Here is a 12614-nt window from a genome sequence, read left to right as displayed (position 1 = left end):
GAATGGGGGGTGGCTCTGGGGCCCTGAGCTGAGAGATGTTGCTGTCACCCCAAATATAAGAGAAGTATGTTGCACCAACAGCAATGCTGACACCGGTCCGACTCTCCCCCCATGTCGCACTGCTGCTCGCTCACAGGAGCTTACGAGGGAATTGGTCCACATGGGAACTGGGGCTGGGCAATCCCTGTCCAGGGGCGACCTGACAAAGGGGCACTGGCACTGTCCCCTCTCTGCGGGGCTGCAGGACGAGACTGGGGGCCTTGGCACTTCGACCACCTTTCCTTTCCCCACCGTGTTTTCTCCTGGGTACCACTAGTGACACACACTGAGTCTTCAGGGGCTGGGCTTGAAGGCCATGGGAGTCATTTCCCAGAGAAGGGCAACCAAGAGGGAAACCATGGCCTGGCTTTCTTCTCTTTGTGCAGTTCTTCTGGGTCTTTCATTCCCATTGGTTTCCATTGGGTTTTGCTTCTCCCTGACATTTCCCCTGGCAACTGCTGCTTTTTACAAGTATCTCAGGGTTGGCTTGGCATGAGGAGTCCTGAACAAATCCTACCAAGAGCTATCACCCTGCCTTTCACAGCAGTCTCTCTTTCTGGGGAAGTCAAACTTTTTTTTTCAATGTGTTTTAATTATGTCATCCTCACATTGCAATTTCAACATATCACCATGTCTGATAGGTATGTCATCACCTTGATTTACGTAAGTAAGCTTCTCCTTACCCAGAGGAGGAAACGAGAAAGTAATGGCCATATTTCAAAACCACCTACAGTGCAGGTGGCATAAAATCTTATCTGACAACTATATTTGAAGGTAGAAATTTAAATGAAATCACTTTAGTATTTAGCAATTGACCAACATCAGATTATACAGCAAACAATTTAACGTAAGGAGGTATGCAGGCCGAAATACTCAAGTTTCTGGGCCTCGCTGAGGGCTGTTTAACGCTACCATAGCACAATTGAAAACTTGGTCTAAAAAAACCCCAGCAATATATACATTTTTTAATGTAGCCCTTCTCCATTCTTGTCAGGGCCCTGAGGGCACAAATAAGCCTTCATGGCCCCGCCCAGCCCGACGCCTGTGGGCCAGGACCCTCTTGTCAGCTCAGCGCGGGGCCGTCGGTCCCTGCCCAGGCCGTGCTAGGGCCGGGGAGCCCCACGGTCGCAGTCCCATCCCCAAGGGAGCCGCCCCGCTCGTGCTGCGCCCTGAGAAATCTTCTTTTGCCTTTTTCTGCTAGCACATGCTCCTGTACAAATATTTAACAAACACAAAATTGCTACGAAATGGTATTGACACAGGTGTGATATGGTGGCCCCACACAGAAGAGCACAAACTGCGAGTGGTGCAATGGGCCCTGTGAGCAATCTCTATCTGTAGCGTTTGACCAAGGAAAAGCCTCAGTGTCAGCCCCCGCCAGGCCCAGCCCTGGCTGAGGCTGCCAAAGCAAAGACTTTGGTTCTTGGCTTTCCCTCGTTTGCACAGCAGCACAGCTCACACTCTGCTTCATACACCTCCATTTCTGTTAACTTTATTTGCGGGACTGAGAGAAGTCTAATGTGAACAGAAGATGCTGTTTAACATGAGGAACTTCTTCAGTATTGCAAAACTAACACGGACCAGCAAGCAGCTGCTGCGACATTTTTGGTGAGCTTATCCTTTAGTTTTGTCTGACATTCAGTGCCATTTAGTCAGAAACCTGGAGACAAAAGCAATTGAATCCTGTGAAGGAGCAAGTGTTTCAGAGAAAGGCACCTTTTCCCACAGTTTTAGTGCCCTTTTGTCTCCTGAGGCAGCAAGCTCAGTGTCTTTGGGAGATTGGAGGATTTTCCCTTTTAATGTTTGTGAAATGTTAATTCTTTCTGTGTGATTTAACAGCAAAGTCAAGAAGGAATGTTTCTTCCTGAGGTCAGCGTACATTGCAGGTACTGTAATCAATAAATAGCTATCTGAATAAAGTACAGGAAATTCTTATGCATTTAGACAATTATCATGGCTAGTACTGGGGGGGAAATTCTCTCCTTGAAGCTGCAAGGTGAATCTCCGCTTTGGTATTTTTTTGTCTGCATATACACTGGAGGCGTGCTGGAAAAGCATGATGTGATACGATGTTCAAAGTTAACCAGGAAGACCTGGCTCTGTGATCTGGCTTTGGGTTCTTTCTTCAGCTGCATTGACGTGTCTGTCCCCCGTGCCTTCAGAAAAGTACCTGTATGACAGCGTTTCAGTAAGCTGCTTCTCATGCTTGTCACATCTCCAGAATCAAGTTAAAATTAAAGACTTGAAACTTAATTCCACATCTTCCTATATTTTCATGTTGGTGTCAATAAGAATAGCATTAACAGCGTTATGTAAAAAATGGTTAGTGCTAGAAAACAATATACAGGCATTTCACATTCACAGGAATCCTAATATGCAATACGTCATTTTTATTTATCGTTTCTGCATTACATCAGATTGAAAACAAATGTTTTCCAAGTTCTGTGATTTATTTGCTACAGTTTTAAAGTGGCCCTGAAACCTGTGTGATAATTTTTTTAATGGAGTTTGGATTTTCACTGCTGGCAGTCAGTGGGAACTTTCTCTGGTTAGCAGAGATGATAGAAAAGCAAGTTTGGAAAACAACTGCAGTAAAGCTGGTTTTCCAATAAAGTCATCCAATTCGTTAAGCTCCCCACATAATGTTGTTTTTTTATTTTTAGGGTTTTTTTAACATTATATCATAACGTTGGCATAAGCTATCACCACTGTCTATGAGCATTACAAATTAAGCACACTGTGGTTGATACTGCAGGATAACCTAGTATCTATCAGCCTGTGCTAACAGTCCAAAGTAACTGCTATCGCTGCTCAGAAAGGAATAAGCCAACTACTTGACCTTGCAATTCTGCCTGTTACATTTTAACTTTGGTATGTTGTCTTATGCTCCTTCTCTGGAATTTGTTTGTCCACTTCTGCCTCTCTTTCAGAGGATGTGGACAGCAGGGAAGGCAGCATATTTCTTGAAGGTCATAGCAATAAAACAGAATCATCACGGGAACATAGAGGTCAGGAGCAGATCTCTAGGCCAACTTTCTGCTTGTAGCCTGACAACAGCATAGGAGGTCAGCTATGTCTTTGCTTAGCCACGTCTTGAAAATGTCCAAGGATGGTAATTCCAAATTCTCTCTGGGTAACCACTTTTAGTGCTTCACTACCTACCAGTGCAGAAATTAGTGGTGGATATTTCTCAGTCCACTTCTCAATAGTGCCAAGTGGTAAAACAAGACCCATGAACAGAAGTTCCTGCTTAGCAAGTTGAGATTAGACAATCTCTAACTCCCTGGAAGTTGTAGGCTGCAATTAGAAACTCGAGGAGCAGCATCAAAGCTGCTCTGGAAACAATGCTGCGAAGGAGAGCAAAGTGACCAAGCAGCAAGCAATTGCATAGATTTTAAAACAGGACAAGTATTTTTTTGTTCCCCCAAACTGGATAGAATAGCAAATTCCTGTTCTGAAAAATAATTACAACAAAAAAGTCACAGTTATGAAACTAATTTCTTTCAAAATATACACATTGAAGTTAGAGCCAATGCCTTGAATATCAACTAAGAGCCTTGGTATTCAAGGCTGGATTTCAGTAGCTTGCCTTGGTAGGCTGTTTTTCATGCTATGGTGGAAGCTACCCGACCCATAAATGCCCAGCCTTTCTTAGAATGTCAGGTATATTCTATTCTGCAGCTGTTGAATATACAAGTACAGGAAATCATTTTGCTAGCTCTGTAACACCCACTTCAAATTCAAAAATGGGGCATTTGGATTCTTCCTAACTGTTTCTAGGTTGTTTACTTCAGGTTGGAGGCAAGCATGGGGACAGAAGGATGACGCTTATAGCAAAATATGTAGCTTTATTTTACTAATGATTGTAATGCTGTGAAGATTAGTCTTTATGGCTTGGAAATGTGCATTATTATTTTAAATGGTACTGCCACAAATATTTATTACTCAAGTCACACGTAAGTTTAGATTGTATTTCACTTAAGAATCAATTTTCAGAGACACTCTAAGAAAATACACAGGCAACATTACTCTAAACTTAGAAAACAAGAAATCCACTCCTTTATGTGCACAGTGCTACAGAAAAGTCCAGCCCTCCTGCAGCTTGGGGGCCTGTGAAGAGACCGGACTCTGATGGTGCACATTGATGGGAATCTTTATGGTGCTTTGTGCTTAGCTTAGCAGTGGAGCCTCTGGCAGTCTGCATAATCTCTGGAGCACATTGCCCTGATATATGACAGCATATACTGAATTCCAGCAATATTAATCTGCAGGGCATCTGCATGGGCTACTTCTTCATCACTCTCCGTGTTTCTGCTGTTCCACATAATCCTTTTCACTGAGAAAAAAGTCTTCTTAGTAATGGTGGTGGTGTAATGTGCATCTAAAGCACTTTTAAGGTGTCCAGAAGGAAAACACACCACATTTGGATATCTTCAGTTAACGAAAAAATTCTGCTACATGATTTGAAAAGTCATGCAGTTTGTGCTGTGGTGTCAAACGGACAGTAATAATGTGTGGTACCATTCCCTTAAGAGCTGCTCTCTTCCTCCAGTTTCAGTTGGAGCCTATGCCACAAAATTCTACAGAAAATGTCTTTCCCTCCAGATTTAACTAATACAACACCAAAATCTTTAGAAGCCGTAATAGGCCTATCCACTACCAGAGCTTTTATTCATTAGAATTAACAGAAAAATGAACAGAAATTCTGTTTTTCTCCCCGGAATATTTCTAGCTGTGGCTCCAAGGCTTGGCAATTGGCAGGTGCTGTAACTGAGCCTGGCCACAGAGGTGTGATAAAGGGAAGCCTACTTGGAAATACAAAAGCGGTAGCTGCACTCAGTCCATTTGTTTGCATTGCTCTGGTCTCCATTCCATCAGACCCGTCTAAAAATGCTGCCTTTAATTAAAAAGACACATTTAGCTTGTACCCATCCAAACCTTAGCAAGAGTACAGTGTTATGCTAAGGAGGACTGTAGATACAGTGCCAGAGAAGGAGCTAAGGTGCCACTCTCCCTTGTTAATCTTAAGCCTATGGAAACGCTGGCTTGGAAGTGGCTTTCGTTAAGACACCTCATCTAAGCTTGAGGAAAATTGATCATGTAACTTCTGTGGGTGTTTGTCAACATCCAATTTCATGTGATTCTGAAGTCGTAAATCTGGCTGGAGGCCAGAATACACTGAATAAATACACAGGCACATGCCCAGAAAGTCTCTTTTGTGGTAGGAGAAGGACCAGAGCACATGGCTATTTTGTTGGGGTTTTTTACCCTCTTCCCCAGTGTAATCAAGAGATTTCATACACATTTATAGAAATGCCACCATTTGTATCGGTGGGGGTGAAACATGGCAAGTGTCTACTCATCCACAAAGCACAAAGGAGGGAGAAAGAGCACCGAGATCAGTTCCTCGTATTCTGTGCCCCGCAAAGGGCAGCTTTGCGGTCTATGCGTAACCCATTTCACCAAGCCCTGAATGGCTTTATGCATTTGGGTTTATTTGATTAGGCAGCATGCAGTCAAATCATACGCGTATCAGAAGGCAAAAGAAACTACATCCAATGTACAGTTTATAATACAATTTGAGACACTGTTACAGTGGTGATCGATATACTGTGTAGTGGCATGTTGTGTCTGTCTGACAGCAATTAACACAGTCCATCAAGGTGATCCAGCTGGGTCAAATGAGGGCAGCGGGAGAGATTTCAGCTGCTTGCTTATTGGCTTTATCATGAGTACAATTTAGTGTTGAATGACAAAATGCCTGTATTTTTTGCTCTTTTGACTCAGGTATGGGCCACCAGCTCAAATGAATGTTCATCTGAAAGGTCGTGACCTCCTTACTCTACAGAACTACACAGCAGATGAGCTGAAGTATTTGCTGTGGATGGCCTCAGATTTGAAACAAAAGATAAAGCACAAAGGAGAGGTGAAATGCTTTAACTGTCATTTAGGTCACTCAGATGTTGAAATAAATATTGTTGTGAAGAGTATTGGGAATGAGCCATTCAGCTGTCTTGTCCTAAACATCACCTGAGCTCTTAAATACTATAAATCATGTGCTACAAATCGAAGAGCATTCCTGTAAAGTGTTTAGAGATATTCTTTAAATACTTCAGAGTACTTTGCAATTGAAAAGGTTAAACAGCTTTGCAGAGCTAACTCCCTGTTGTCGGCTAACCCCATCCATCTACACATGGTGTACATGCAGCACTAAATGTAGGAAAAGGGAGACACTTCACTGTGTGGGATTAAATTAGTATCAGAGTTCTCCTTAACGCTAGCTCAAATTGAGTGCCAAAATGCAGTTGCTTTTTGCCCCTAGAATTACTTCTTTCCCTTTAACCTTTCCACTGCTAATAAATTCCTTGAAGGGCAGGAGAACAAAGATACGGTTAAAAAACCACTTCTGTAATTTTTCTAATGCTGAATTAAAATGTGAAAGAAGTATTTCACATTGTAAAGTGTATAATGACTATAAAATTGAAATGCCTTCAATGTTCATGTTCCAGTATTTGCCTTTGATGCAAGGAAAATCTTTGGCCATGATTTTTGAGAAGAGAAGCACAAGAACAAGATTATCTGCAGAAACAGGTAGGTCTGAGCAATGGCACAGTCAGATTTTATATGAAATTGTATACTGTGAGTATCTACTGAAAAACACTGCATAATTTTGTATTTAGCAATTTCTACTCAGGAGAAACCTGAAGTTTGAAAGCAAAAATAGGAAAAGAATGGTAGCTAATTGTGTTTCACCTTGCATATTAATGTCACAAGCACATCCCTTTGGTCACTGAAATTTTGCCAATTTCAGTGATTTATCATGAATTCCAAAACATGATAAATCAGAAATAAAGTAACAGGCAGAAGTAAGCATTTCTGGTGTAAGCTCCTAGCTGTACTGGCAAGATGCACATTTCCTAACATCTATTTTAGTAAGCATCACAAATTTAATTCTGTGCAAGCTCTAATAAATATTTTTCTAATGTATTATGCATTACCATTGTCACATTTCAGAGTACGTTTTTAGTCTGGGAATTGTAGTAATGCCTTGATATAAATTAGGGAAAAAAAAAATTAACATGACTACCTGCAGGGGAAGATAACTTGATGGAGACTCCAGGGTATTAGCCTAATAAGGTCAGGCACTGGAACATTATTCTTTTAGGATACAGTCCTGCAAACACTGAAACACATACATGTCTTTATTTACATGGTAGTTGTTCTGAAGTCAATGGGACCGCTGAAATAATAATTCATGTGCTTGCATGTTAGTAATGAATAACTATGAATTGGTGACTGTCTTATCGGTACATTTTTACACCTTAAGGAAGGAGAAGCCTGCCCTTCTCACATTTAAGTTGACCCAGCATCCCTTAGGCTGACTTCTCCCTGATGAAGGGACAGGAAACTTGTTGGGTATTCACATTTCTTTACACGGTGTAAGGGAGAAGGTAAAAATAATGGAAGGAAGAAGCAGATATGTTATCTGCAAACATTTCTGAATTTGCCTTTATATCCTCTGGCACAGCCATTTACCTGCTGATACTGGTCTTTATGCAGACTTCTTGTTGCTTTCTGTTTTCTCCAGATAAGCAGGACTTAGGAATGTGTTTCTCTTGTGTGCATTCCCTCTCTGTGAATACCACCCACCTTTTAATTCCGGAGTTTTTAGTCCAGTTTCTAGTTGCCTGCCATACTGGTACATGGGCAGGTAATGATGAATTCTCTGAATCTGTTTATCCTTCATGCTTCTGTACTCAGAGGGAAGCACTATTTAGTCCTTGGCTTTTGAAGGCTTGTAGAAGGGGAAGCTCAGGAAAGTTCAAATGAATTAACTTAAGGATGGGAGTTAATGTACATAAATACATCCAAGAGGGATTAAGCTCCTGTGAAATAAAACCAATTTATTTCTGAGTGAGAGCTTCCACAAGGGAGTTTAATGCAGTTTAACTTCTATGCATTAACTTCACACCTTCATTTAATTGGTCTTAAGTCCCCTAAGCCTAAGACTTTGTTTCAAAGGCAGACTCAAGTTTTTTCTGTCCATGGAAACTCTACACATTTTAGCTGATTTTTAACATACATGAATTCTCCCTTGAAATTTTTAACTCAAAACAAATGTGGGGTCACATGTGTTCCTTTTAGCTAAATAAGCTAATTTAATACCAATTTTCTAACGTCCAGTGAAAGTGGACATTGAAGTGGATTGCAGTGTTTATTTATAAAATACCCGAGCCATCTCAAATAGCATTTCCCACGAGTTGCACCTTCAATATGTTGAAAGAGATCACTTGTGGGACAAGGTTCTGGTGATGAGATTAATCTAAACAAACTTTGCAACTCTGAGGAACAGCTAGATGAAAATCAACGGGTTTCATTAGAGACTTGGAAAGCACTGGTTACAAAATCTGCTCTGTGCAGTGTATAGAAGATTGTTGCCATATACTAACACCATGGAAGTCTTTTCAGAAGTCCTACTGTCCCTATGCCTATAAAGAACACCATTATTGAAAAATAAACAAACAGAATCACAGAATGGTTGAGGCTGGAAGGGACCTCTGGAGGTCCTCTGGTCCAACCCCCCTGCTCAAGCAGGGTCATCTAGAGCCAGTTGCCCAGGACTATGTACAGAAGGCTTTTAAATAGCTCCGAGGATGGACACTCCACAACCTCCTGGGGCAACCTATGCCAGTGCTTAATCACCCTTTAAGTAAAAAAGTGTTTCCTGATGTTCAGAGAGAACCTCCTGTGTTTCAGTTTGTGCCTATTGCACTACTGAAAAGCACCTGGCTCCGTCCTCTTTGCACCGTCCCTTCAGGTATTGATATACATTAGTAAGAGTCCCTCTGAGCCTTCCATTCTCTAGGCTATGCAGTCCCAGCTCTCTCAGCCTTTCCTTATATGAGAGATGCTCCAGTCCCTTAGTCATCTTCATGGCCCTTTGTTGACACGGATATACTGACTCACCAATATGTCCATGTCTCTCGCATACTGAGGGGCCCAGAACTGGACACTCCAGGTGTGGCCTCACCAGTGCTGAAAAAAAGGGGAAGGATCACCTTGCTCCACCTGCTGGCAATACTTTGTCTAGTGCAGCCCAGGATACCATTCACCTCCTTAGCCAGAAAGGCACATTGCTGGCTCACGTTCAACTCGGTGTCGACCAGGACCCCCGGTCCTTTTCTGCCAAGCTGCTTCCCAGCTGTGTGGCCCCCAGCATGTAGTGGTGCATGGGGTTGTTCTTCTCAGGCACAGGACTTTGCACTTCTCCTTGCTGAACTTCATGGGGTTCTTGTCAGCCCATTTCTCCAGCCTGTCAAGGTCCCTCTGGATGGCAACACAACCCTCTGGCGAATCAGCCACTTCTCCCAGTTTTGTGTCATCATCAAACTTGCGGAGAGCACGCTCTGCCCCATCATCCAGATCATTAATGAAGATGTTAAACAGGGCTGGACCCAGTATTGACCCCTGGGGTACATTGCTAGTCACTGGCCTCCAACTAGACTTTGTGCCACTGATCACCACCCTCTGGGCCCGGCCATTCAGCCAGTTTTCAACCCACCTCACTGCTCATCCAGCCCGTACATCAACGGCTTGTCTATGAGGATGTTATGGGAGACAGTGTCAAGGGCCATAATGAAGTCCAGGTACACAACACCCACTGCTCTCCCCTCATCTATCAGGCCAGTCATTTCATCATAGTTTATCAAGTTGGTCAAGCACAACTTCCCCTCAGTGAAGCCATACTGACTACTACTGATGATTTTCTTGTCCTTAATGTGCCTGGAAATGGTGTCCAGGATTAGCTGCTCCATTATCTTCCCAGGGATCAAGGTGAGGCTGACCGGCCTGTAATTCTCTGGGTCCTCCTTGCCCTTCTTGAAGATAGGGGTGACATTTGCTTTCCTTTAGTCTTTGGGCACTTCTCCCAGTCACCAAGATAGATCAGAGATTATCAAAACATTAATTTACAATGCATTGTAAGACAGCAGTTGAAATTTGTGGCTTTTCCAACATACTATGCCTCTAAACTGTTTTATTCTGATGACATTGCAACTGTACTGAATAATGTACAGCTCCTTGTGGTATAATTTATTGCCCCTTTACTCTTTTGAACAAATATAATCTTGTCCTAATGCATATTTCTGAAACCCATATTATTTTACCTTTTCTAAGAGTAGTAGTGGTGGTGTAAGTTTAATGAAGAACTATAAGTAACTTCCATAGGGCACTGGGAAAGTAAATCCAGTTTTGTGGAGCCTACTAAATTTATTGCTGTCACTGGCTATTATATTGGAAAATGTGACATCTCTGCTATTATACTGGAAAATGTCATCTGTTTGCAGTCAGAATCCCATACCCGCTCTCCATAAAATCTTGCATAATTTTTGAAAACAAAGATATACCGCATGGTCATGTATTACTTGTAAAATAAACATCCTCAGGCATGATATAAAGGTAAATGCCCTGGTTTTGTTATAGCTTTGGTATAAAATATTCTGATTGTCACTGATACTCTTAAAATATACAGCTGCAGTTACGTTTTAGTGAAAAAATTATAAATAAATCCAACCATTTCACAAACACTGAATGCAGACTATATGTCACAAGGTAGAAATGGAGAGGAAACAATACAGGCAGAAAAGCTCTGTATACCTTCTTTCATTGTGCACTGGAATATACAAGGTCTTAACAGAGGTTCACTGCCATGGGCTTTAGTGGAATTACTCCCAACTTACTCCTCTTACACAGTGGGGTGAGAGGGACGTGATGTCCATGCCTGAAGACTACTACATACAGTCACAGAAATGATTGCATCACTTCGTATGCTCCAATGTAGCGGGGATGGTATTACATGGCAGGAATACAGGGTCTGTTTTTTGTTGGAATGGCTAGTATTAGCTTGGCCATGTCACAGAGGGGGCAAGAGTAGTCTTTTAGCTTACTCTCCATTTACAGGGGTAGCTTTAAAGAACTGCGTATCAGTTTTTAGGTTTCTACTTTAGGAATATTCCTGTAATTGCTGCCTAGAAGAGTTCTTTGTTATCAGTCTAAACTGAAAAATATTTTCTAGATTGTATTCTTGGCAGGCAGTGAAGGAACTAACAAATCCAAATCCAGATGTCTTGGAATATATAAAAGAATCCTCCCTTTGAGTTTGAGAAGATGGCTGTGTACGTCTCCTAGCGATGGCAGGGCAGCCCCACAACTGTGTATCCAACGTGTGAACTAGAGGATTCACTTTGGCCCACTTACCCAATGTAGCAGGGACAGGCTGGAATGGAGGTTTAACCCATGTTAAATGGGTTACAGCCACCAGTACTCATGTCCTACGTGAAAGAGTTTATGTGCTACAGCGTGAGGTACAAAACTGTCCATTTTTGAAAACTAACAGTAGTGAGAAGTGTGGACATGATATAATAATCTATTCTGCTCTGCAGTATGAACATTTAATACAGTTTGTTGAAGATACCAAGATTCATATAAACACTTAACATGTGGCTTTGGATATGACCAGCTTGTGACAACAAAGAGTATTAGTTTAACACTAAATGTTCAGCATGTGCTTATTTGCTGAATTGGTGCCTGCATATCTTCAAAAGTAATCATTTTTTTCTTTCTCCTAGTAGTCTGGATGAAAGAATCTGAATCAAAGATTCTTCCTCTGCCACTATATACAAAGCTAGAGCACAGATCTCCTGTATTTCCAAGTGGAAAGTTTTGGATGGAAATATGTTCCCAGGCTCTGCACAGATGGCCAGTTCATGAGCAGAAAGCCCAACACATTCAGACTCTGCTGTGTACACAGACTCCAGGTGGTAACACCAACTGGGCTGCCTGGCGTCGGGCAATTCTGAATAAATGGCCAGATTCCTCTTTTTCTACCTGGGCATCATTTATAGAAAACAGAACATGTCCATGGGAGCCTGCCTGGACTGTGAAACACCTACCAAAGTGCATGCATTTAGAAGCCTAAAATGCAGAGCTGTTGTATTGTGTGGAACTTGCAGGGATAAATCACTGACATAATTGTATATGACTTTGAAAAAAAACACAGGAAGTTGGACAAGAAAAGTTACTACAAACGACATTTCATCCTTGAGGTCTTGACTTAAAAACTTGCATTGAATAGATAGACTGCAATGTCTAGGCAACTCTTTGCATGCACATTCCCATAAATACAGTGTTTGTGTCTGAGCTGCAGAGAGGGGTGAAAAAGTACTTGAGGAAACCTAAACATTTTTCCTGCCTTAGTATAGAAATGCTTCTGAATAACCAAGAAAGGAGGGCAAAGCAACCAGCAAATGTTTAGTGCTTTTCTAACAGCAAAAAGGAATAGCAGAGTAAGTGTTGCTTCATTCTGAAGAGTTTGCTCTGTCTGCCACTAATCTTGTTGAGATTTGGAGCAATCCTTAATGATGACAAAGGGAAAGTAAAATCAGGCCCATTCAATAAAATGAGTATACACTGGCTGGATGGAGTAGAGATTTGCCCTTCAGGTGGGGTCTGGAGCATCATTATTTTTAATCTGACTTTTAAGGAAATTGATGCAGTCAAAAGGCAATGATTTGCCA

At 41.8% G+C, this 12614-nt stretch overlaps 1 protein-coding gene across 1 annotated transcript in view; it reads left to right on the top strand.

Annotated features, from left to right (window-relative positions):
* The first annotated feature begins 1484 nt into the window (after positions 1–1484).
* OTC (ornithine carbamoyltransferase) overlaps positions 1485–12614 on the top strand; it is a 30915-nt gene continuing 19785 nt past the window's right edge. Inside the window, exons 1-3 of the mRNA XM_009574685.1 lie at positions 1485–1647; positions 5827–5965; positions 6549–6630. Coding sequence (XP_009572980.1) covers positions 1571–1647; positions 5827–5965; positions 6549–6630 — 298 coding nt within the window. The 5' untranslated portion in view covers positions 1485–1570. The remainder of the gene's footprint in view (positions 1648–5826; positions 5966–6548; positions 6631–12614) is intronic.

This window comes from Fulmarus glacialis, unplaced genomic scaffold (genome assembly GCF_000690835.1).
Source record: "Fulmarus glacialis isolate BGI_N327 unplaced genomic scaffold, ASM69083v1 scaffold10863, whole genome shotgun sequence".
Taxonomy (NCBI): domain Eukaryota; kingdom Metazoa; phylum Chordata; class Aves; order Procellariiformes; family Procellariidae; genus Fulmarus; species Fulmarus glacialis.
The sequence above is the reverse complement of the archived record's forward strand: the minus strand, read 5'-3'. Positions and strand labels throughout refer to the sequence as shown.